Here is a 26205-nt window from a genome sequence, read left to right on the forward strand (position 1 = left end):
TCTGTCACGGGAGGGATGAGATAGTGAAACAGAACCTACGGTCACGAGGGCCATATCATCTGACCCCTGCCACGAGAGAGCCTGAGAGGAAGTCTGAGCATCGCAAACACAACATCGAGGAGAAGGAAAAAGCTCTCACCGGCACAGCTCTCACCTGCAGCTCAGCATCCATTGCTAATGGGATCGTCAGTGGAATATGCAGACTAGCAGCCGCTATTTGGGTCGCATAACACTGTTAATCTTTGGAGATGGGGCGTTAATATTAAACCGATTAGGCCCATTAAATCCATTTTTAACAGTGTGGTCATCTGACAGCACATGCTCCGTGAGGCAGACTGTATGCCCCCCCCCCCCCCCGTAATCCCTGCCTCATTCACAGAGTTTGCCCTAAGGATCCCAACCCTGGCTGGGAAGACAGGGAGAGTGGGAGGGAAGAGTCCTTACAAAACAGCAGCGTCTGAAGGTTTCAAAGCCAGCGTCCAGCTCTTGCTGATTCCAGGGCAAAAGAGCGACACATTATTTGCAACTTCTCCTTGGATTTATGTTGACTGAGCTTCCCCCAGTGGGTCAAACAAATCAATGATACTGCTTTTCAGGGTATTACAGAAACAATTAAACATAGGGGGACCCAGAGAGCATGTCCCGGCAATTCAACCTAATCCCCAACCAAAGATCCATCCCCAGAGCCTGCGATAGGGAATCTGTCCAGAGATACTTTTTTAGTAACCCAATCCATTCCCAAGTGGGCAGAGCCCTGGGGCATTCATCTCATCTCAGCCACATTAAGTGATTCTGTGGCAGCTGCAGGAACATCTTGCGCTTTGAAGGTTAGAAGCCCCATGGGAGAAACCTTAGCCAAAATATAGGCTGCTCCCTTTGCAACAAGAATCCCACAAGCCCAGAATGGTTTTTACACAAGGAAATAAGGCAGCGTGGCTGGATCTCTCTTTGATCCATCAGAATGAAGCTCAGAGGCATTCGTTACCACATAGAAACCCACAGGACTACATCTGCTCCGAGTACGGCACTCATCCCCAGGCACCAGTGGACGTCAAACCACAGTATAAACCCCTGGGAATCAGGGTTTAGCTAGGATAGACTCACCTGTTGTCAACTCCAGGGATCTTAGTTCTAGCCCATTGTCAAGATCATTTCAAAGGTGCTCTCTAACAGGTGCTGGTGCTTTCACTGCCAGCAGTATGCAGAGAGATAAGACTACCTTCTGCCCACCGCATACAAAAGCCAGGTGGAGACTGAGGCTCTGGAGAAAAGGGCTGGACCTGGAGTAACATGCAGGCCCACGGGCAGTCCAGGGAAGCCTGGAACAGATCGGAGCTACCAAACCAGAGGGCTAATCATTTTCACCAGAAAGAGGGGGGCCAACGTTTCTACTTTATTTAGATGTTTAAAAAAAAAAATCGCCTTCATAAACAATAAATAAAGATAGCAAGAATTCCCTAGCGTGTGGCTCTATGCTTTTGGCCCAGGCTGGAATGGACACAGTATTTCTGTCCCTGAGAACACCTCGCTCAAATGCCAGCAAACTAGATCAAATCCCAAGGCTGGGATGCTGCATCACGGCCTAGAATTAAAAACACAACTCAGCTTGGTTGCTCCTGGTGAGCTTGCTTGGAGGTTCAGCCATTTTCAGGTTGGGCTGGAGAAGTTTGGGGATCCTCGCCCCATTCGTGCCGTGTGAAGAGGATACGCTCTTGCCTGCAGCAGGATGCTGAAAGCAAGACACCCAGCTTATCCCCAGATCCTTCCTGCACTCTGCTCCGTTCAGTCTTGATTCCACTGGGGGCAGAACAACTGCTGACCCTGCTCCCCAGCTGGCTGGCAGATGCAGAACTGAGCCTACGTTCTGTCCTGTCCCAAGTTCTGTGTCCCGTCACTATCTCCTTGAGTCCCTGTGACATTAACTTGGCTTTCCACAGCACTGAGCTTCGAGTGCAGCTTCCGTCTTTTCTTCAGGTGGTGAAGGTGGGACTTCGACTTTGTGTGAGCTGAGGGCAAAGACAAACAGAGCATGCGACTCAGGGGGATCTTGGGGAAGCAAATACCCAACTCATCCAATCCTGTGATGTGCTGAGCACCCTCAACTCCCATTCACTACTATGGGGGAGATGAGGATGTTCATTACCTCATAGGATCCAGCAGCCTCTGTTCCAGTCACTCATAGAAGTATTCCTTTCAGGCCAAACCAATTCATACTCATTCTTAGCACTAGAGGGAAAGGCCTTGGTCTGTTTAAAATCCTGCCACCTACTCGAATAATCCAGATGGATAAACATTATATCATATTATACACACGCACACTGCCCTGTAAAGAGAGATGCAAAACCATTTTTGTGCCTAAAGACTCACAAATGGGTGACCTCTACATTGCTGACGAGTCTAGCCCTCAGTGAGGAACAGCTGCTGTGAGCCTCATATCACAAACCGGTTTTCGTATCTCGTTACGTCGTGAAGTTGGACAATTGTCTGCAGCACCACGAAGCGGTGCCAAAAATGTGTCTTTACATACAATATGCCATAGCTGGGTGTTTTGTGGGTCTATAGACTGGATGAAGTTAACACCTACGGAGTTGTGCAAAAACACAGGTAGGCCCTGATCCTGCAAACACTCACGCTTGTGCTTTCCTTTAAGCACACAAGCAGTCCCGTTGCTTAGGCCTGGCCTACGCGCAAAGTTTTACTGGCATTACTAGGTCCATACGAGGTATGATTAATTTACAACACAGTTACAAAGCAGTAGTGTACATGCAGTTATATCGGTGTGAGGTGATTCACCGAACCAGAATAGCAACGGCCGTATAAGCACTTTTATCCCGGTATAACAGCCTCCACACTAGGGGGTTTTCGCAGCCCTAGCCATGCCGGCATAGTTACGACAGCAATACTTCAGTGTAGACAAGGCCTTCGCTAAGCATGTGCATATGTGTTTGCAGGATGGGGGCCCTAGGACATTTTCCAGACTTTTTTTCCTTTGGCCTCCTTTGAAAGAAAATTATATGCACATTTGGTACTTTATCGCAGTGTTATTGGAACACCATCAGGTTGCAATGAAATCATAGTTCTCTGAAATTTTGTTACAAGTGATACCAAAGTTTAACTGAAACAGTACACATCTCTCCTGTCATTTGTGAGAGTCTTTCGTTTTAAACAACTTGAAAGTGCAATTGTAAAAAAAAAAAAACACACACAAAAACTGAGAGGACCATCAGGGCCAGGAGCAGTTTCTGAAACTATTTCTAACTCATCTTTAGAAACTGACTAGATTTCAAGTTGACTCCGGGCCCCCGGTGTTTTCATTTCCTGCCTCATGTGTTTAAATGTGTAGCTTTAAGGTTGCATTTAATGGCAACATTTCAGTTCAGTTCTACATGCGCCCTCCCTCCCCGTAACACTGCTCTTGCACCATTTATGGGTTCATGCCAAGTATGGCTGGATATAGGGGATGCAGCATTGATCTAGGATAAATAAATATTAACAACTGGGAACTTGGGCGACACCCCCAGGAAAGGAATCTATTGCCCCGTAACTGTACCTTACAAAAGGACCACTCTTGGTCATAATGATTCCTGTGCCCTAGCAGCATGGAGTGAGCTCTCAAATCTTCCAGACTCTCTCTCCTTGGTGTGTATGCATGTCTTTTAAAATGTTTTCAAACTAGTACAATACACAGATCTACTAAAAACCAGATAACTACATTTATGATCTAAGCATATTAAAGAGAATTACTAATGCAAAACACCAACTTCCCTACCTACGTTATAAACCGCTCCCTGGATCAATAAAACTAAATGAATCTTTAAAACCTACTTCTCGCTATTAATACTGCATTTGCTTTCAGCATTTCACTCAGTTTGCACAATGAAGATAGACGTGTCAGTTTCATGTTTGTTGCTAGTCAGTTTCTAGCCAATCTCACTTTGAGGTTCTGAGCTTCCGGGAAATGTTAATTTGTTTTAAAATATTTTGATTCCAATGGGATTAAAATTCAATTTTCAAACTCATGGAAATGTTCCTGTCAACATTAGATCTGGGAAAAGCTTTAGTTTTACAAAACCTAAATGTTGGCGCAAACCCAACTTTTTAAAAACTTTCCAGGATATATTATTGTTTGTTTTAAAGAAAAAAAATAGATTGTAAGAGAAACAAGATTCTCGGTGCAGGTTCGCTAACCCTCCTGAATTGCTAACAAGAACCAGCAGCTCAGAACGAACACGGAAATTCAGAAGTGATGCGCTAAGAAGAGTGTTTTGACGGAGAGGGCTCCCACCACCCAGTGCCAGAAGAGAACGTGAGTTTTCCTGTTTCCCTCCCCCCAGCCCAGTGGTAAGAGCTGACAGATGGCTGCTTACACCCCTCCAGGCTTGCAAGCGGCTGCTTTTATCAGAGGGCTGTAAACAGTCCTAGGAAGCCTGAGATCATGTAATGAAGGTCATATGACCAAGAGCAGGTATCTATGGACTCATTTTGTTCCCTTGACACAAACTGCAATTCCACATTGAAGTTATCCCATATATATTTCCCCCCCCTCTGGATCCTACCTGCCCATTCTCTGTCCCCAATGATGACTCTGTTGCAGAGCTCACACATGTGATGACTCCGTTTGTCCTCATTTATCTCACTCTCCATCATTACAGGGTCTGCCAATGGCTGCTGCCCCTGAGGTTAAAAAGGTGTCAGGTCAGTTTCTATTCAGCGAGGTTTCTCTCGTCACTGCCACTGTCATGGGATTTGTAGGCTTTCCTACTGACCTTCAAGGGTCAGAGCTACGGAGTCAGTCTCCTCCCAGTATGAGACAAGGGGCATGCTGTGTGTTTGGGGGTTCCTCAGTAACAGCGGGACACAATCGGAAACCTGGAGTTAGAGACATAGCAATAACCCTTGGCCAGCCTGAGAGGGGCAAGCCTGGAGGCTAGAGGAGTAGGGAGAGAGGGAGCTCTAGTTTAGAAGCATGGAGACCGCAATCTCCCTGGGTGGAGCTCTGGGGAGAAGAACTCTAGCGACAGTGGCAGCTTGTGGAAGGGACAGGCTGCAGTTCTGGCAAAAGTCCCCATCCAGGGCAGGACAGAGAGATCAGACACACACCAAAATAAGTGGCTCCTAAGCAACTGCTCACACAGGCCCATGGATGAAGCTCACCTGGATGACGCTCTCCACAATCTGAAGGGCAGGTTTCAATACATTCTCATCCCACCGTGAGAGATCAGACACCTCCAAACCATACACTGGGGGCACATTGGGTCCAGGGCCTGGGGAGAAACACAGAGCAGAAGCAATTAGCTGCCAGCAGTATCCTAGCCAGTCACGTTACTCCTGAGCGGTGTGGCTGCAGGACCCTAACATCCCTGGGAGACGTCCCACATTATCCTCACCAGCTTGTCCTTCCGAGACAGATATTCTGAGACAGAGTGGTCCTGAGACAGGATTACCGGAGCCCTTGGTTTGCTAGGAACTGCACATCCTCAATCCCAGCGTCCAGCAGGGCAGTTTGCAATCCAGGGGCAGGAAAGAAACCCAACATCTAGAGCTTGGCAAGAGCCAAGCAAATTGTGCTCCCATCATAACTAGAACCCACTTCCCACCTGCCCGGTCCACTGGAAAAGTCCAGGCTCACTCAGCCAGCGGAAGAGTCAGACGGAGACCCAGATGGCTTCAGCACACAGCAATTACGTGAGGTGCAGCTGTTCTTCTAGGGAGACTCGAGCCTGGTGCTTGGATCGGGTATTTGCTTTTGAGGGTCTCAGCCTGGTTGCTTTATTTACAGCTGTCACGGAAGGACAAGAGGTGGACGCGCACGTAGCAATGGGTGTGCTTCATCTGAACACCTGCATTTGGTGTGGGACTATTTTAAAACCAACCCATCTGCCTCCTTAAACCAACGTGAGGGCGTTTGGTGCTTCCAGAGGCCCAGCCGGCACTCAGAGCGCAGAGATGTCTGCAAGCCAGACAGCGCACACTCCCCAGCGATGTCGCTCACCTGCCAGCCGGCAGAGCGAGCACCTAATCACTCAGACAAAGTCATCAAAGGCTGCGGCATCCGGCAGGTGCTGCCTTTTATTGCTCCAGCCACAAAGAAGGCTCTTAAGAGGCCGATCGAAGGCACACCTGTCCCATCTGCTGCTCGGCAGAAAGGTGAGACGCGGATGCTGCGCACCTGGCCCCGGGAAAGCCCTGCACCCAGTTCAAAGCCAGTCTTTTGGCCTGGTTGGGTTTCTTTTTCTTTTTCTTGCCCCTACCAGCCACCTTTCAACAAATGCTCGGCTCCCAGCTGCTGATCCTGGCCCTGCTCCAGGGCGAGGGAAGTCCCTTTGGCTTCTTGCCATCGTGGTGTGCACGGCAGGCCTGTAACAACCAATCGGCTGCAGCTCCTAATCTGGAGGGCAGCTGTCCGTTGGGCTTTTCGCTCCAGCCCGGCGCGCGTGTGGGCTCATGGGGAGAGGTAAACACGATGGGCAGATCCCCTGTAGCCCCTTTCAGGAAAGAGCTGGCCGGTAGGCAGCCAGGGATCTGACTGCCAGCAACAGCTAGTGCAGGAGGAGGGGACGTGTGGAGGGACAGGTGACGCGTGGGGCTTTGTTCTGCTGGGATTTTAGCCAGCAAGGAGGGAGCTTTTCCTGGGAGGGGTGGAGACTTCCCTGTCACAGCTGGACAATTAGGGAGCAAGCACACCGAAGAGGGCCTGGGAAGGGAGCTCAGGAACGTCCACTTCAGGTGGGAGGGGGAATGAGCACAGACAAGGCCGGGGCAGCAAGGTCTTGGGCAGGCCTGGTCCTGATGGGCCGGGAGCGAAGCAGGAACAGCACGTCCCGATGTGCCCAGCCCTCTCGGCAGCCTGAAGACAGGACACACCCAAAGGTTATTCACTGAAGAGGCTGCTGGACAGATCCCGGTAATTTGGGGGGGCGGGCGGCCTCACACTCAGGCGGAGAATGTCCACGTGACTCAGCAGAGGGAATTCACACGGGAACGGTTCCCTCGGTGGCCCTTGGAGAGCCATGTTACGTAACTGTCCTTGGATATGGCCTGCGCCCGGAGACGTTGCTATTTATCCAGCTGCCCCATCGTGTACGGCCCCCTCCCTCCAGAGGGCTGCCTCGGCCGTAGAGCCACAATGGCAGAGGAGAGCTGTTCACAGGGAGAGGGGACTGCAGGGAGCAGGGTCAGAGCGTGCCCTGTACGCAACGCACCCCCCCTTGGGAGAACTCGGAGCCCCCCACGGGCTGGACAGCACCTGACAAACCAGAGTTCGCCTGGCCACCAATGGCAGCCAGGCTCCCTTCTCCAGCCAGGAGGGCAGAGGACACTGCTCCGAGGGATGGAGGAGAAAGGGGAGGGCTGGGACACTCCCCAGAGCAGATCCGGGAGTGGGGCGTGAATGGGGCGGAGGGATGAGAGGGGAGGGGATGCTCCCAGGGCAGCTGGGGGTGGGGCGAAGAAGGGGTATAAACACTTACGTCTCAAGAAGCGGTTTCGGACCCACTTGTTCTGCTTCCGGGCGTATCTCTTTGTCACTAGTTTCAGGGCCTGGATCCCTTTCAAATTAAGGTAACAAAGCACCTGTGAATTAGACTCCATGGATGTTAAAGAAGCCAGTGGGAACTAAGTGGGGCAGGGTGTGGGAAGGTGCGAACCCCAAGGGAGGAGGGGGGATGGCCGGATTAACGGGAGGGTGACCACTAGGCTGAAGATCAGGGAGGTCTCTCAGCAGGGGGAGGACTCTCCAAAGGGAAGTGATGGAAACACCATCATGGGGGACAGTTAAAACTCAACTGGGCCAAGCCCTGAGGAACAGACTCTAGGGACGATCCTACAGAGGGTTCCAAGGGGATGGACTGGAGGCCTCAACAGATCTTCTCCATCTTTGGATCCAACCAAGGGACAAGTGAGCAAATCCCTGGCTCACCAAGCAAAGGCAAAGGAGTCTCCATCTCCCTCAATCTCTAAGCATGGGAGACACTCTGCAGCCCAGCTCCAAGGAGCCCTTCCCCAGGGAGACAGCCTGGTTCAGCTGGCCAAGGGGCACCAGACCCTGCTCAAGACTCTGCCAAGTGACACCAGCACCTCCCGAGTTGCAAGGCTTGTCAGGCATGGGTGGCTGGGACCTCCTGGGCCATTGCACAGTGCTGCTAGGGGTAGACACGAGACTCCCCTTCATGGGCTACCAGGTGTGAGCAAGTGACAGCCTCCTGGGCATGCCATTCCCACCTTTCTCCAGCAGCAAGGCGCTGGTCTCCTGAGGGCAGTTCCCCTCCGTGATAAGGTACTCGTGGAACTCCTTGAAGCCAATAGATTGGAAAATGCCGTGCTGATAATCCTGGCTAGAGAAGAAGGTCAGACAGCAGGTCAACACCTGTCGGTTGCAGCAAGGAGCTGCCCCCCTCTGTGCTGTGTCCCCACAACATCAGCTCCCATGTGTTTAGAACAGCAAAGCCATTGCCAGCCACATGGGAGCGACCCCAGCAATGGCCTGGATCAGTGGGGTGGGGTGGGGGATGTCCAGGTGCCCACACGAGGAGCTTGGCATCAGAGGTTACACCTGGGAGGTACCATCACACCAGCCCAATCCTGGATGTCACAGGCCACTAAACACCCTCTAACTACCCCCACACCAAGCCTTTCAGCCACAATCGGCCCAAGGACTCAGCTCTCAGGGGGACTCACGTATTACAGGCCACAGGCAGTGAACAGGAGGATTGAGGTGCTCCAACGCCCAAGGCCCCTGCAACAACAGGGGATTGATTGAGTGCGAAGCAGTCAGCCGAACACTCACCAGTTCTCAGCCACCTTCTCCTGGTTGTAACGCCGGTGGAAGTCCCGCAGCTCCTCCAGGAGCCCCGCTGCTACCATGTCATCCACCCGCTTGTCCAGCCGCTCATCTAGAGCTGGCAGAGATCATAACAGCGATTCAAACACCCCGAGCCGCATTCGCAGGATGGAGAGCCCTGGCACTGAGAGCGCACGGCTTCCCAGCCACATACACCCACAGTAGCAGGCTGCATCCCGGACCTCCCGAGGACCATGCGAATGGCTCCATCGCCAGGCACCCTAAATCCTTGCGGGGGAGAAGGGGTAGTGCAAGCCCTACACTCCACCCCAGACATCTCCATACTCACAAACCTGCTGCCCCTCTCACTGTGTGACTCCCACCTCGAATGCCCCCTCCCTGCTGGAGCAGGGAGCACCATTCACAAAGCTCCTGAAGAGGGACTGGCAACCAAGGACCTGAGCACTGAACTCGCGCTCTGATCCCTGAGGGCAGCACTGGGCCATTCCATGCTTGCCAAGGGCTAGGTCAATGGACAGGAGCTGGGGACAGGATTCCTGGGTTCTATTCCCAATGTCGCCACAATCCCACTGTATGATCCTAGACAAGCCACTTCACTTCTCCCTGCCTCAGTTTCCCCATCTGTAAAATTGGAATAATTCTACTGACGGGAGGTTACAAGAATTACAGGGTAGTAATGGGCAGATCCTGCTCTCATTAAAGCTAAAGGCAAAACTCCGATCATTTTTGACGGATCCGGCCTCCTGTTGGGTGACGCACCGAGAACTCTTAGGAGTCCTGCACCGTCAGAATCCCATTCTGCTGGGCCCATGGGCGTGACCCAGGGCACGAGGGGGTGAACCCCAAGGAAAGAGGATTGCTTTGGAGGGTACGAGTGGGACTTGCCAGGGCTAAAGGGAGGGCACCATGACGATCGGGGCAGGGGGGCTCACATTAACACCACACTGAACACGCTGCTCAGCTGGGGTCTCTCCTTGCTGAGGACCCCTCCCAGGCTCAGACCAGGCACCGCTCAATGAGGAGACTGCATTTGGGACGAGAGAGACCCTGCCTGCGTTTCGCCCCAGGACGGCTCTGCCCATTCAGCCAGACGGCCCCTGGTCAGAACCCTCTCTTTACCTGCCTGGTCTGCATAAAGCCACAGGATACAGGAGTTTGGGTACTTCAGGGGCCCCCCCAACGGGCCCCCGCCTTCCTCCTCTCGCTGCCGATGCAGGAACTCGCTATGGGGGATCCCAGTTTCTTCAAATACTTGCAGGCTCCTGTACAACAGATGGACAGAGACAGCTCAGAAGCCAGGTTCGGAGCAGATTTCCATCTGCCCAGTGCCCTCGCGGATACAGCCAAAGGGAACCATGAACGCACAGGAAAACCCAACCCTCCCACCTGGGGAAAAAGTATCTGCCCCTTTCAGGAGCATGATGTACTGAGTATGCCCAGAGCCGACTACCAGCTCCTGGGGGAAGAGGCCAGGGGGTGGGTGTAAGACATGGAGCACCTAGCTGGCTGACCATAAGAACCACCCCCCACTAATGACGCTGAGACAGCCCCTACGGGGCTAGGGGAGAGGTGCTGGCATGCGTCCTGCCTCTTCCCGTCTAGAGTCCCTGCAGGGAAGGGGTTGGTACCACGGATCAGAAAGGTCACAGAGCAACAGAAGCAGCCGGCAGAACAATGACTGCGTCTCTCCCGTGCGAACGGGGTGGGCGTTGGCCCGCTTCACCTGCGGGCAGGGCTGGGTTGGGAGAGTCTGTTCGAGGCGACAAGTCCAATCTCGCCGCGCCCCGTTCCCACAGCTCCGCGGTATGTTACTCAGCCAGCACGGCAGCTTTCTTTTTAAATCGCTCCAGAGAAGCTGCTGCTGCTCTCCCGGCCTGCGTGGGCTCCCCAGGTTGAGCCGGCAGCGCGCTGTGGGCCCGTGGGCAGCGTTTTACCGGTTGCCAAAGGCCACCCTATTCAGGGCCGCCGGAGGCGTGAACGACGATCGCCAGGCTGGGTCCTGGCCACCCTCGCTGATGCCTCTGATTGCAGCAGGGATGCTCCTGTTAACAGGCCCTAGGTTTGCAAGTCAGGGCTGGGCCTTCACTGCAGAGGGCCTGGGCTTCGGCTCCCATATTGGTCCCTTCAGAGCCCGAGCTGGGTGATGTCCAAGGCATAGTGCTAGGTCTCTCCAGCCACTCGGGGGTGGGGAACGGGAGCCTGCTCGCTCTGGCTTTGGGCAGCAAGTCGCTTCTATTGCCTGTTTCCAGATGTCTCCCTGCCGACTGAGCAGCGTGTTTCATAAGCCCCCAAATAAACGCAAACCGCCCCGAGGAATTGCACCCACTAGCTGGATGCCCTGGTGTCACAGGGAGCAGCTGGGAAAGCACGTGAGTCACTTTCACTCCCGCTCCCTGTCAGATCACTTCCACACAGCCAAGAGCAGAGATCAGGGCCTCTCAAAGAATGGCTCTGCCCAGTCTCTCTGGATATTGGTATTCGACCCTCACGAACCACCCAGCCTTTTGCTGATCTGACAGACTCCAAGAACCAGAGACTGCTCTTCATCCAATGGCAGAGAGATGAAAACACCCTCCTCCGGCACCCCACAATCTCTCTGCATCAGCTGGAACCAAGAGGTCAGATCTAATTCCTCCTCCCTGTCTGCAATGTCACTCCATGCAAGCCCTGCCCCTCACACTCCTCTCCCTTCTCTGTCCAGCCTCCACATGTGACCTGGTGCTAGTCTAGTGAGTGGCAATGGAAACCGACGAGAGGCCAGCGAAGTTTGTTCATCGGGTGGCAGACAAGAGGCGACTGTGTCCACTTCCCCGCGAGGGGCCCAGCCATGGCAGATCTGCAGAGAGGCACAAACCTCAGCTGGACTCTAACTGCAATGGCAAGAGAGGCCGCAAACGGCACGAGGCGACCGTCTACAGCGGCCGCAGCGCCCCCGAGGTCAGCGCTCTCCAGCTAGACAAGCTCACCTGGCCACTTTGCGCTTATCATGGGGATGCAGCTTGGCAGCCATTTCCGGGTCCACGTGGCTCAGCCGGCAATGGAGCTCACGGCCATCCAGCTGCTCCAGTTCCACCTTCCGGTCGGCTGCTCGCCCAGGGGAAGGGCTGGTCTTCTCCTGTGGGGCACAGATCAGCCCGCCCAAGTCAAACCTCTGCGAATGTTCCTGCAGGACAAAGCAAGACCCTGCTCAAACCTGCTGCATCTGGGACCCTCCGCTCCCTGAGGATGGTGGGATGGATCAGAAAGGAGCCCAAATCAAAACCAGGCAGCCCAAATCTCCCCGAGCTCTGGGGCAGTGCAGGGTCAGACCCGAACGTCATGTCTCAGGCCCAGCTTCAAGCAGAGCTGCTGCCTACAAGCGTACCAAAGGACTCACAAGTCTACCACCTCGCACGGGGCACCGGCTCCCCGCCATTGGCTAGGGATTGCCGCAAGAGCCTTCAGCAATAGAAAGAATAGGAGGACTTGTGGCACCTTAGAGACCAACAAATCTATCTGAGCATAAGCTTTCCTGAGCTACAGCTCACTTCATCGGATAGAGTAACGCCCACAGCACCGGTAATCTGCCTCCAGGCACCTGCTTGGTGCTGACTCAGCTAACAAGCCGCTAATGCAAGGAAAGCATGTCCTCACCTCTGGGCGAGTGCCTTAGGCTGCTCCCGAGGGAGGGCATTACCTGGATGCACTTGGTATGTTGCTCTGCAGGAAGGGGGTTACATAGGCCTAGTGTAGCATCCAAGGGAGGAAGGCGAATTTGCTTCCAATCACAGCAAACCCAGCCGTGAGGAGGGGACCTGCCTCGCCCAGGAATTGCTGCCCCCCAGAGCTCCTACCTTGGTATCGACAAGGACCTTCCAGAGCAGGGACTCGATGTAATAGTTGGTGCCTCCCACAACGATTGGGATCTTCTCTCGAGCAAATATATCTTCAATGTGCACGGTTAAGGAGCGCGAGGCGAGACACAGAGGGGCCTAGAAAGCTCTGCAAAATCTCAGCATTCGATGGAGGGAAAGGGAGCTTCTCACAGGCCATCTACACCATGGAAACAACCGTGTCTTGCTGCTACCCACACGTCTCCTGAAATCCAGTCTGGTCTCGTAGCGTAGACAGGACTGAACCAGGCTGAGCCGGAGCCCTGCTCCTACTGGGTCATAGCAGGTCTCAGGGACACCGATACATTCGTTCGAGCCTCTCTGCAGTACAAACTAAACTTATTCTTTAATCTGACAACAGACAACAGCGCTCTGACTGCGTCTCTTGATGTACCTGGGTATAAAGCAGACCAGCACCTACTCTCACTCCTGGGCTCCCGGCATGATTTCACTGATCTATTTCAAACCTGACCATCTTGGGTTTGGGATTATATCACGGGTGGGCAAACTTTTTGGCCTGAGGGCCACGTCGGGGAATAGAAATTGTATGGCGGGCCACGAATGCTCACAAAACTGGGGTTGGAGCACAGGAGTGGGTGAGGGCTCTTGTTGCGGGTGTGGGCTCTGGGGTGGGACCGAGGGGTTCGGAGGGCTGGAGGGGGATGAGGGGTGCGGGAAGGGGTGCAGGTTCTGGCTGGGAGTGCGGGCTCTGGGGTGGGGATGAAGATGAGAGGTTTGGGATACAGGAGGGTGCTCTGTGCTGGGATCAAGGGGTTTGGAGAGGGGGATCGGGGCAGGGGCATGGGGAGAGGCTCAGGGGTGCAGGTTCCGAGCAGCGCTTACCTCAAGCAACTCCTGGAAGCAGCGGCATGTCCCTTCTCCAGCTCCTACACATGGAGCGGCCCCAGACCGGGAGCTCGCGGGACGGCTTAAAACGGCTCGCGGGCCGTCGTTTGCCCACCCCTGGATTAGATCATCATCCCCCTCTCCACTTCTCCCCACTAGCCACGTCCGCCCCAGGCACTAATGCTGCAGGTGGCATGCAGCGAGGTAGAGGGCTCTACCCGACAGCTGCCCGGGGAACCCCAAATTCGAGTGGCTTTGATCACGCCAGCAGCACTGCCTTCATCAAAGGTTGGTTTCCGAACTGCTCCTCTTGCTGGCTACGGAGTCTGGCCTGACACACGACGCCCAGACGTCCACACATGGACAAAGAGGGGTTTGGACAAGCTAATGCTTCTCCTACAGCATTAGCTCAACTTCCCACCGCCTTTAACATTCTCTCACCAGCTTCAGTTTTTAAGGAAGTCACTCCTGGAAGACAGCGAATGGCTGATCCAGGCAATGGCCCGGGCCCAGGGAAGGGGCCAGGGAGAGAACGGAAGAGCCCGGTGTGTATTTGTCTGGCCAGTCGGACTGCTCTGTGAAAGGATATCAGGGCCGCTGCTTTGTTCCGGAAGTCCACCACAGTGTAGTTAGAGACCAAGGGATCCACAAAGCTGATCATGTGGTGTCTGCACAAAGCCTGCTCCTGGGGAGAGATCTTGTTTGTGATGATGTCCAGCCCCTTGTACACCTGGGACACAGAGAGCAGGAGATAAGAGTCCGAATCCCCGCTCGTTAATCACAGAGCTGTCCCCACCCCCGCCACATAGGAGAAGGGAGGAATTTGCTCTCCCTCCTCAGCCCCATGACCACAGACCACTTCAGCTAATCCTTCATACTCTGGAGACATCCCCTTCTTCCCTCTGACCCAGGCCGAGACAGGACACAGGCCATGCGAAGGAAGGCCAGCTTCAGCCCTGGCGTAAGCGGACTCGCCAATCAGGGCAGCATCTGCTTGTGCTGGGGCCAAATACAGCCCCACGTGCGTTGCTGACACAAGCGTGTTCCAATGACCCAGTGATCGGAGAGCCAGGGCAGAGCCACTGATCAGGGTAACCTTGCCAAGTCCAGCTCCAAACTGCAGCCCTCAGACAACAGCCTGTTTTCATGAACCCCACCGGGCACTTCTGCTGGTAAACGTTCAGGTGCAGCTCTGTCCAAATGCAGGGTCCCTAACAGAGCACAAAGTCTTGTTTGGGGAGGAGATCCTTCTGCAAACACCATGGAGCCCTGTAACAGTCGGAGCTCTCACATCCAGTAAAAGCTGAGCTTATCACCCCTTTCCCCTGCTCGGTGACACGTCCCTCCAGGTACCCGAAGGAAAAAAGTTATACATCAGCTCAGGTCAACAACCCCCAAAGAGAGGACACAGCCACTCCCTGGAGTTGAATTAGTTCTGCCACAGGATTACAGGCCTTTATAATAGAATCAAAATCTCCAGATTTACAGGTAAACTGATATTTACCAAATCTCAGCACCCAGACAATGGGAATTCTGAGCTTCAAAGGGTCCCGAGTGCAAGCCCCAAGAACCAGTGAGAGGACAACAAGGGAGGGGAGAGCAGTAAGGGAGCGGCACAGAGGAAATGCCCAGAGAGCTGGAGGCTGAGATTTTGCTTACACTAGGATCCCCAATCGCATTTGAACACAATTGTAAATTGTAAAGTAGACCAGTGACCACACGGCCATCCTTAGTCTAGGCTACAATCATGTTAACAGGAAACCCCACTTTTCATCAGCAGATTTCAAAATATTTTACAGCAGACGGTCAGTATCCTCCCCACTTCACAGCTGCGGAAACTGAGGCACAATGCACTGGCGTGACTTGCCCACAGTCAGCCAGCAGGTCAGTGGCAGAGCTGGGAATAGAACTCAGGTCTTCTCTGGCCCAGTGTAGTGCCCGATCAGTTAGCTCCCCAATTCTAAAAAGATACACAGTTCCCTTTGGAGGGGAGACAGGGTCTAAAGCACAGGACTGGGAGCCAGGAACTCACGACTCTGACCCTGTGCGTGGCCTTGGACAAGTCCCCTTCACCTCAGCATCCCCATCAGTGAAATCAGGGACAATACTCCCCTACCTCCTAGTACCTAATGAGTGAGGCATAATGGGTGTTTGGAATATGCAGTGCCTATGCCCTGCAGGGCTAAGCTAGCAAGGGTGGGTAGCCCCTGGGGAAGAGAAAATCCTGCCTGTGTACAGGAAGGGCAAAGCACCCGCACCAGATTGTTATTCTGGGAAGATCAAAGACACACTGGGTTCCTCACCTTCAGCTGGGGCGCTTCGGTTTTCAATGTTTGCTGAAAATTCAAGGGGCCTTTGGCAGAAATAAACGTTTGACGAGAAAGTCCAACTCGGGGAGCTTTGGGTGTTTGCATATGACCCATTCCTGTCAGCTTTGTAATGTTTCCTATCATGGGACTGGGGGTCAGGACTCCTGAGTCCCATTCCTAGCCGTGCCACTGACTTGCTGGGTGACCTTTGGGCAAGTTACTTTGCATCTTCATGCCTATTTCCCTGTAAAACGCAGACAGTGCCTCCCAACTTTTGTAAAGCACACCAATCTTTTCAGGTGGAAGGCACTGCAAAGGCTGGACAAATTATTATATTCTGTCTAATACAAAAGGAACATGAGATTATCCAGAGCCAGCTGCTCTGACTGCTGCGTTCTCTTTGGAGTGATCCCATATCAGAGTTTATCTCCCCGGTCTGAAAGGGCTGCAGGCCTACAGTGGAAATCTGATCAAAAAAGCTGGCAAGGTAGAGAAAAAGACAGAAGACAATCAGGAGTAAGAAATTCTCCATTGTGGCTGCAGCTGCTCTTTTCCACCCTGCGTAAGCGTCAGCCCTCCCCCACCCCAGCTCAGAGGCCCAGCTGACAACACTTCACATGGCAGAAACATACACTGAGGTAGCAATTCAGCTCCCTGGATGCTTCAGAGACCAAATCCACCAATGCCCTGGATTATCAGCGCAGAGAAGAGCATCCCAGTCATGTCAAGCCCACGTGCTGATCGGGTGATACCACACTGATCTCTGTGGATGTGTCTTTAACACACGCACCTCTGTCCATACCGTCTGCAGCCGCTCCTGCAGCTGAGTGGACGTACAGACTTACCTGTATCCTTTCCTGCAGTGATGTAATACAGTGCACGGTGCACCCTGGAAGATCTGTGTTTTGGGTAGTTACCGAAAGAAAAGGCACAATCACCGATCAAACCCAATGCACCACACCCCTTCAGGAACAGCAAAAACCGTGCTACCACAGTCATCAAACTCACAGTGCAGATGGCACTATTGGATCTGATTATTTTCTAAGCCCCTGATAAGAACATCCCTCAGCTAGGCAGTCTAGTATCGCTGGGCTATTCAATCCCCCCTCTTCTCCTACTCCTTCCTTGCGGAACCAGGAAACAGACTTCAGGGCACTTTTCATGTGAAGATCTCAAAGCACCTCACGTCATTACATCCCCTGTGAGCTAGAGGAGTACTCCCTAGTGAAATGGAGGAACTCAGGAGGGACCTGCCCATCACACAGCAAGGGAGCAGCAAGGGAGATAGTCTGGCTCCCGGGCTGTTGACTAGCCGCTGGATCGCATTCCTTGATTTAGGAACAGAGTTTTTTTAAAAACAGGCCAACCCTTCTGCAGGGCTCTTTGTAAATCGCCACGCTCTGCATCCAGGCAGCACAAACATCAAGGTCATACCCAGGATCCACCATCTGGGGTGTGTAAATACCCAGTTATGGCCAAAACTAAGGAACTACCCAGTGTAAATATCAGAGCCTTACTTACGACTTCGAGCTCTGGATCTAAGGAATTAGGAGGGTCCCCTGAGGAGAGCTCTTTCAGAAGAGCGTGTTGTTACATCGGTGGGTGTGTCCCTTGCATGCTTCATGGGCACTGTGCAAATACAAGTCTCTTCGGTGATGTATGCCCACGGACCTGGCACTGGCCTGGCACGGCACAAAGAGCCTCGGATGCTGTTGGCAACCCGTGCTGAGAAGCAGCTGGGCCACTGCTCTAAAAAGCCTGCCTGCAAACCCCGATCAGAGTCGGGTTCTATAGCCCAGCGCTCCCCCAGGACGCCCAGCGCTCCCCCAGGACGCCCAGCGCTGTGGGCGAAGACACTGCTCATAAAGCAGCCTCTCTGTTCGGAAATCAGATTTCAACGCTTTAAGGGGGACTGTGCCTTCTTTGTGTGAGACACCCACTGAGGCCCTGCTTTGTAACCACGGGGTTCAGCCCCTGGGAGGATGCACTGAGCATGGCGCAGGCTGGAGTTTTCTGCACATGCCAGGCCTCAGGTTAGAGCCTGCGCTGGAATAAGGCCCTGTCAGCCTGGCTTGGTGAGGCGAGAGCAGCCTGTAACACTGGAGAGCCAGACTCACAGAGCCAGATTCATTCCCACTTTACTTCTGCTAGCTGCCAACCGTTCAGCCCCCCCGCCTGCCAGTCTCCTGCAAGTGATGCTCAATGGATCGCGTTGGTGACTTGCTAGGGAGAGGCGGAGGGCCATGGAGAAGAACAATGTGAGGTTACTGGAGCAAAACATCTCCCTCCCTAGCTTGCAGCAAGCCAACCTGCACACCTTCAGCCTGGGGCCTCCCTCTAGTTTGTAGATGTGCTGCTTTCCTGCAGAGTGGGCCCCGGAGCAACTCCCAGAGCACACCCAACAGGGAGAAAGGAAGGAAGGCCCGCCCCGTCTCCCAACCACGCCAGCTCAGGGAAGGGCTGCCCAGAGACTCAGGCCACGTCTACCCTGGAAACCTTGGCGGTATAGCAATGGCAGGTAGGGAGGTGACTTTTTGCAACACGTCTGTAGGGCAAAAGCCCTAGCGTGGTTACAGTTCGACCAGCACAAGAATCCTTTTGCTGGTATCGCTCATTCAAGCGACAAGTGACACGGGGATAAGCTGGGTCTCCATGCGGAGAGTTTGCCGGCGGAGTTATACAGGTATAACCGCCCCAGCAAACCTTGCATTGTGCAGCCCTGGCCTCAGCCGGTGTGAGCACAGACAAGCAGCTGTGGCAGGACCTGCGGACTCTGGCAAGGTAAGCTGTGCCCGGTCGCTTTTTCCGCTCCTTTTGACTCTGGCCATTCTCTCCCTGAGCTGATTGGCCGTTTGCTCCAACACCCTCCACAGCTTCTTTGGCTCAAGCTCATTCCATCTGTCCTCCCTGCACCCCTTCTTTTCCTTTCCCCTATTCTCCTTAGCCCCCCCCCCCCCCATAGTCTCTAATTAGCTAATTCTCCTCCCAGGACAACCACACCCAAACAATTCAAAACAAAACCACCAAACCATGGCACTAACTTGACAGGTACCATCTGTCACCCTTGCTCCTGTGTTACAGCCCTTCTCCCTTAACCCTGTGTTGGTCCGTTTAGATCACTAGCTCTTCAGGGCAGCAATCATCTGTTTGTGCAGCACCAGGCACAGTGAGGGGCCTGATCTCAGCTGGGCTTCTGAGGTGGCCTCCTAATAATAATCCCCTGGAATGACATGGGATGCTCAGGAGATGGAGGGCAGGGAGGAAGAAGGAATTTATGTTGGCCCCTACAAGACAGTCAGCACATTGGGAAGGACCATTGCCAATATCTACTGAATTCTTTGGGCCTCATTCCTCCACTGGACCCCATGACGGGGAGAGGGGGGATTGTGGTCCTTCTAGTGTCATATCACATCTCAGGGAAGCTGCAGAGAGAAACAAGATTCATTTGCTTGTTTAATTTGCCCCTCGGGGGCCATGCTTTGAAAGCACCAGGCCCCTCCCCAGCCACCCACTGGCACTCCCTTAACAGCATCAAGAAGGTAGCGGCTGCCTGCAGGCAGTCTCTGTAGGGGAGGAAGGGGCAGGAGGGTGACAAAGCTGTGCCCGAGGAAAGGGATGGAAATGCAGCCAGCTCTGAGCACAAACACAAACAGGGCTCTGAGCAGACAGAAGGAGATACCCAGGAGCCAGCTCCCTGCCGGCAAACCCCATGGCTGGCTGGAGCCTATTGATTACCTTCCATTATCTAATACAGTCAGACCCAGAGGAGGTAATTGCTTGGTGCAATTCAGGCCTGCTGTGGCTTGATACAAAGCAGGTGGAAGTCAATGGGAAGACGCCCTGCCCAGGCAAGGCCCATCAGCCTTTCAGCTCCCCTGGTTCACACCTGTTTCCCCGAAATCATAGCGATACACACAAATCTCTTGCTAATGGCAGGACTTGACTAGCTGCAGGGAGGCGGCTGGAGCCCCAGCGCCCTACATGGGCAGAGCTGGGATTTTCAGGCCATGCTCAATCCTTCAAGGTTCTCCTGAGAATAAACACGGAGGGAGAGGCTCCCTAGATATCTGGAAACAAGAGGAGGAGGAATGTGGTGTCCCTGTGTGGGCTGGGAGCGGAACAAAGGGAGCCTTTTACACACACAGAGAAAAGAGAAAAGAAAGATTCCACCAGCTGGCTGGCTTCAGGGCCTCGCAGCTGAGATATCCTCGCACTGTAGACTCCTGTCTATTTTCTGCAAGGTTTCAGATAAGACTTTGTTACTGTCTAAGGCCCCAAAACAGATTAGCAGCAGCCTGGAGCACCAGTCCTCTGGGTGCAACACCAGGAAGAACAATACTGCTAGAGCACTCAGCTGGGGCCCACGTAAATACCTAGATAGATTCATCCCTAGATCTTAAAGAGGTGGGAGAGTAACGAGGTGGGGAAACTGAGGCAAAGAGAGCTGATGTGAAAGTCATCACACCAATCACTATTAAAAACACACAGTAAATGACAATCCCTGTCCCAAAGGGCTTCCAGCCTAGAAGATAAGACCTCACAATGGGCACATCAGGGTGGGGGTGATGGGGTAACACAATAACAGGATGTGTGCCATTTCTAGCCTATCAGGAGTGGTGGGCAGAACTCACCAGCGGCCTAGCCTCGATGAGGTTGTTGGCATTATGAAAGGAAGGGTGGTCCAGTGGTTTGCACTATCGCCTGGAATTCATAAGATCTGGGTTCAACTCCCTGCTCACCCCAGATTTCATAGGTGACCATGGGCAAGTCACTTAGGCCCAGATCCTCAAAGGTATTTAGGGGTGTAACTTCCACTGATTTCAGTGGAAGCTGGGCCCCAGCCTCCTTCTTCCCCATCTGTACAATGGGGAAAAGAGCACTTCCCTACTTCAGCAGGGTGGGTGAGGATAAAGTTACAGATTGGGAGGTGCTTGCTCAGACCCCATGGTAACAGGGCCATCTGAGTACCTAAGATAGATACAATTCTGAAGAGGGGCATGAAGTTTTTGGCTGGGAATTTTCCCCACATGCGGTACGGGGAGAAAGGATACTCAGCAGCCTGATGTGAAAGGCCCACTTGTTTCTTCAGCTGTCTCCCATTAGCTGGCACTGCAAACAGGGTTACAACAAAGCACTCCCTTCGCAAAGCACCTGGTAGGTGTCTGTTTTCTCCGGGGCAGCCGTAGAGAGCTGCCGTTACTCTTAAAGAAGGTTCATTAGGATTATAAAACCAAGGGAAATGACAACACAGAATGAAAGAAGTAAAAGCCCCTTTAGATGATCCTGACATCCTGAGCCACGCAAAGAGGGGGCTGTGAATCCATAACTCAGCTACCAGGATCCACAGGCACCAAGAACACTTGGGAAATACAAGGGTCCCTGTGAGCCAGGCCTTGGCCACACTATCACCAGAGCAGGTGGTCTCGGGGCACTGCTTTGACTCAAACAGCTGCCTAAACACTGGCAGCATTCGTTAGATGTTTGCTGGGTGCCTTCCGTGACTGGATAGACGCGTTAATGTGTGGCTGTCAATTAGGAACGAGGGACGGGGACAGAGAAACCCAAACTCAGCCTTAAGCAGCAACTCACCAGGATCCTTCAGCCTGAATGCTACAGCCAGCTCTGGGACACCCAGCGGGGAGGCACGTGCCACAGGAACAATACCAGAAAGAAGGGAGACGCATCCTTCCAACTGCTAATGCCTACGAGAGCCACCATGCCGTGTGGGACACAAGGTCCAATCAACACTATGCCTTCAGGCTGCCCAGTACCTCCGAGACGCACCCTTTGCCCCAGTGTCTGGCAGCCTCAAGGGGCCACGCGGAGAGCAGGCCGCATTACAGGATAAAAGCAGCAGAGCCGCTCCGCTCTCCCTCCGTAGTCCCGCTAGGATGAGGTTCAAAGGAAAGCAGGCCGACAGCGAGCGCCTGGATTCCACTGGCTGCCTGGTGTCAGAATTTTCCGAGTAGACCCATTCCCACAGGGGCAACGGAGATAACCAGAGCACAAACTATAGTTCAGGTCCCAGAACATCTAGAAGCCTCAAACTGTGGCAGCCAGTCCCAGCCAATTCTGCAGAGAAACAGAGAAGTCAAGACAGAGCCAGGATCTCTTGTTTTCCCATTGACTTCCATGAGCAGAAACATCTCGCCTTGGCCATAAAAAACCTGCCGTATTCCTAAAACAGGGGTGCCAATGGTTTCCCCCTCCCACAACACTCAGTTTTCCTCCTGTAACCCCCATGACTCAGACTCATTTCTGCTACGCCGGCCAAAACGAGTCCCAGGACCCAATAGCTCGTTCAAGTTCACTGTGCCCTAAATCGGCATTCACATCCAGCGCACATTCATTTGATCATTGCACGTTACCCTTGCAAAGCTTTCCTCATGGCCAGCTGGGCTAGAATCATTCCAGTGAGAGCTCCGGGCTTGTTTAGACTGGAAACATTTGTACTAGTGCAATGACATCCGTATACACTACGTCTACACATACCCGAGCGAGCACCCAGCAAGCTAGCCTGAGCACAAATCGCAGTGTAGCCAAGACTGCAGAAGTCACGGCAGAGCTACCTGGACCAGCCAGGCTACCGCAGCTATGCTGCTATTTATACTCCTACTAGCCCAATGAGAACTAGCGCAAGTAGGTGTGTGCAGGCAGAGGAATCAAACCCCTGGCTCATGGTGGAAACGTAGCCTTTGGGACACTCGTAGAAACCCCTAATGAAGACACTATACTAGAGAGATTTATCCCCAATAACTTAACTTGCACTAACCTAGACAGGGCCTTAGATTCCAGAGAAAATAGGTTACCTCCTCCCTCTACGATCTACCATGGAGTCAGAACCCCAAATGTTATAACAACCGTTCTAAAGGACTAGCAGACCATTCACCAGGAATATGCTTGGCCTCCTAAAAACTGTTCTAAGTCACCTTGTGACTCCAGCAGATAATTCCACACCCATGTGGCTTTCTAACATAGCTAGGTCAAGCGCTTGAATTGATGGTAGCTCAAAGACACCATGACATGCTGCACAAAGCTTCACAAGTGTTACGTTCATTTGGTCATGCCAACTTAGTTCAGGCCTAAGACTCCGCAGCCCCACCTCCCTGCGTTTTAAAAACTCCCGTATGAGCAAAAGCATTTTCATTATTTGTTTTAAATTCAGTAGAAAGAGTTTCTAGACTATCCCCCCTTCCCTGTTCAGAACCCAAACAGCAGCCGTGAGCTAATACACAAGAACCAGAAAGTAAAAACAACAAGTCCAGTTTCAACATCTAAATTGAGTGAGGTGCAAAAAGACAACAAACAATAGCAAAGATGGGAGGGAAACACATCCACAGTTTTAAAAAATTATTTCAGGATTAAAAGGTAAAAACCAACACCTTAAATTTGGCACCAAATTAAAATACTGTAAAAAAGAAGCTTATCAGAATATTGCCACAATTTAATACAAAACGATGAAAAAATTTAAAGTAATTTAAAGCAGTGTTTTAAATCCAAACATCACAACACTAGGAACCTCAGTGAAAGAGACTCTAAACAAAAGCAAAACTTACTTCATTGATTTTCCTTGTACAAGCTAACAGAAATCCAAAAAGTAAATAAAACACAGTGACAGGTACAATGGAAGCATTAACATCTTTCATTTGTAATAAACTAAGATGTTATAAGTAAGATAGCTAAAGAAATGAATTTGCTTACATGGGATTTTTAAGATGACATTGTCCCTTTCATGATCTCTGGTGTCATTAGTGACTAATAAGGAATTGTTTTTAATATTATTTATCTTTAGGCTAAAAAGGACTCGTCTTTTGTTGGTAAATGTCAGTAAACACTGATTTTACCACACACACACAAGAAAAAGTATTTCCAATGATAACAGAAATTTACATATAGGCAAAAGAAGAAAAATGCTGCTTGAACACTTGTCAGACTTTGATTTAAGGATATTTACTTTGTAGAATTTGACATGTGATGTTGGCAATGTGTGTTTTAACAGTTATAAACTTTAACTTTTTGAATCTCAACATCTACTGATATTAAATAATTATTGTCTGACCCTCCCTCAAAAAATGTATGTGAAAATTTAAATTGATAAAAATTGAAAATAAAATTACTTAAAACCTATAATTTTCCGCAATATGAAAATGCAAATAGATGAAAATAGAAAAACTGCTTAAAATAAGCATATTATCTGTCAAAATTATAAAAATATAACATTTGAATTCTGCCATGCCTATTTATCCAGCCAGTCCCTTTAATAAGCAGTGATAGAAGCCCACCAACTGAGCTTCCAAATTAGATCATTATCTTCATTTGGACCCTCCTCCTACAATGACCTCTCCAGTGACAGACCCCACCCCCCCACAGAGTAACAGGGCTCCATGCAAATGCAGGAGACCACCTACACAGAGCTCAGTGCAGGAACAGGGCCTTGAGCTACTATCCTGTTTTATTTAACATTGTAAGACCCTGACCTTGCACTGGGATTCACTTAAGGAGGTCTCACGTGCTCTGCAGAGCCTTATTCACTTCGATGAGACACAACAAATGCCCAAGAGTCCGTGCTAGCGGATCCTGATTGGAAGCAGTGCTTATAAGAGCAAGCATGACAGGTTTCAGAGTAACAGCTGTGTTAGTCTGTATTCGCAAAAAGAAAAGGAGGACTTGTGGCACCTTAGAGACTCACCAATTTATCTGAGCATAAGCTTTCGTGAGCTACAGCTCATGTGACGTTCAACTTCCATTCTGCATTCCCTGAGCTCATTACTTCTCATACTGATTCCTTTTGGGTTTCAACTGTCCAGGCCCAGTCTCATTCCAAAGGTGAAATTATTTTTGGCGGGGCGGGAATTGAACAAAATCAGTCCCACCATTTTTGAGTACGCATGCGTTAAAAAACAAAGGAACAGCTCGCACTCCCCCTCCCCCAGGATCTTGATGAGAAATCTTAGTCACTCAAAAAACTGCAGAGGGTAGAAAAGTCAAACTTGGCTTGTTTTTAGAGATCGCACCAAGATCCGGTGAACAGAGAACAAAGACGGCCCAAACAGTTTTAAAGTTATGTGTTGACTCCTATCCTAAGAGTTTCCAGGCCCTGTTTTGGGCTAGGCCAGGGGTCATTCTCAAGAGCACATCTGGGCAGCCACTGGAGGCTGAGCAATTCCTTCCCAGCTTGTAAACATTAACCCAGAGCCTCTATTCAGCAGGCAAGTTCATTTTTTTAAAAAGACACTTGCCGTATATTTCACAGACAGGGAAATTTCATTTGATTGAACGGAAAGCTCTCCAGGTTGTTTCACCTAGCACATCTTAAGTAAGCAGTGGCGGCTCTTAGAAAAAAAACCTGCAATTACACGGTCCAGTCAGCCTGGTGGGATTATTTCCCTCTGGGGTGTGTGTGTGTAACTGGGGGCGGGCGGGGGGGTGTTGCACCCACCTCGGTGAGTTAGGGGGAGCCACACCAGGGTCTCCCGGCTGCAAACCAGAGCGAAGCGTGGCGTGTACGGTGCTTAACAAACAATAAGGGGCCCCAGCGGCGGGGAGAACTAGGAGCTGCGGAGCGAGAGCAAACCCCCCCCCCACCTGGAGTGGGTCTTTGGGGTGCCCGAGTTCACCCCACAAAGCCCAGAACCAGGGCAGTAGCTGGGGGTCTCCTGGCTCCCCTCTGCGATGCAGCGTCAGTGAGCTCGCTCCTTCCCCCCCCCCCCCCGCCCCATCCCCTCACGGGGCCCCGGCTCTCCCGGCCCCCCGTCCTGCGGGAGGCCCCGGCTCCGCAAGGCCTTGATCGCTCCCCTTCTCCCCGCCGCCGCGCCGGCCAGGCCCCGATCCCTTCCGGGCCCCGCTCCCGGCCTCCCCCCGGCGCTACCTGCATGGAGTCGGCGCCCACGATCTCGCCGCCCAGCCGCAGGCCCAGCTGCAGCGCCAGGTCGGACTTGCCGGTGCCCGTGGCTCCCAGGATCACCACCAGCGGCAGCGCCCGGCGGCCGGGCCCGCAGAGGGAGCGCGCGGCGGCGGCCGCGGCCATGGCGGGCTGTGGGGGGGCGGGAGCAGGGGAGGGCCCGAGGGGCAGGGGGAGGGGGCAGGGCTGAGCCCCTGGGCCCCGCGGGTGGGGCTCTCCCAGCCAAGCCAGGCCCTTTCCCCACCGGGCCCCCCCTCGCTGCCCGCTCCCGGGCTGAGCCCCACACAGGAATATCCCCCCCCCACTCGTAATTAACAGGGGGCCCCTTGGGCGGCTGGGGACCTAAAGCGGGGGCGGAGGGGGGAGCTCAGTGGCGTGAGCGTGGCCTGCCAGACCCCGGCTCGGGCGCTCGATCCTTGAGGGGGCCGTTTAGGGACCGGGGGCAAAAATGAGGGATTGGTCCTGCTGCGGACAGGG

General features: G+C 52.6%; 1 protein-coding gene across 3 annotated transcripts; it reads right to left on the reverse strand.

Moving 5' to 3' along the window:
* Positions 1-1369: 1369 nt before the first annotated feature.
* Positions 1370-25879, reverse strand: TRIT1 (tRNA isopentenyltransferase 1). Of its 3 annotated transcripts, none has more exons than XM_073318009.1 (11): positions 25696-25877; positions 14106-14248; positions 12634-12730; positions 11767-11915; positions 9920-10062; positions 8786-8897; positions 8221-8333; positions 7470-7547; positions 5155-5264; positions 4557-4674; positions 1370-2006 (listed from the first exon to the last, which is right to left on the reverse strand). In XM_073318009.1, the coding sequence occupies exons 1-11, from the start codon at positions 25852-25854 to the stop codon at positions 1858-1860; spliced, it is 1371 nt and encodes a 456-aa protein (XP_073174110.1). In that variant the 5' UTR covers positions 25855-25877; the 3' UTR covers positions 1370-1857. The 3 variants fall into 3 exon arrangements, with proteins under 3 accessions (XP_073174110.1, XP_073174109.1, XP_073174112.1); XM_073318008.1 differs by having other exon boundaries at positions 11767-11963; XM_073318011.1 differs by lacking the exon at positions 4557-4674 and having other exon boundaries at positions 1873-2006; positions 11767-11963; positions 25696-25879.
* Between the last annotated feature and the right edge of the window lie 326 nt (positions 25880-26205).

This window comes from Lepidochelys kempii, chromosome 19 (assembly GCF_965140265.1).
Source record: "Lepidochelys kempii isolate rLepKem1 chromosome 19, rLepKem1.hap2, whole genome shotgun sequence".
Taxonomy (NCBI): domain Eukaryota; kingdom Metazoa; phylum Chordata; order Testudines; family Cheloniidae; genus Lepidochelys; species Lepidochelys kempii.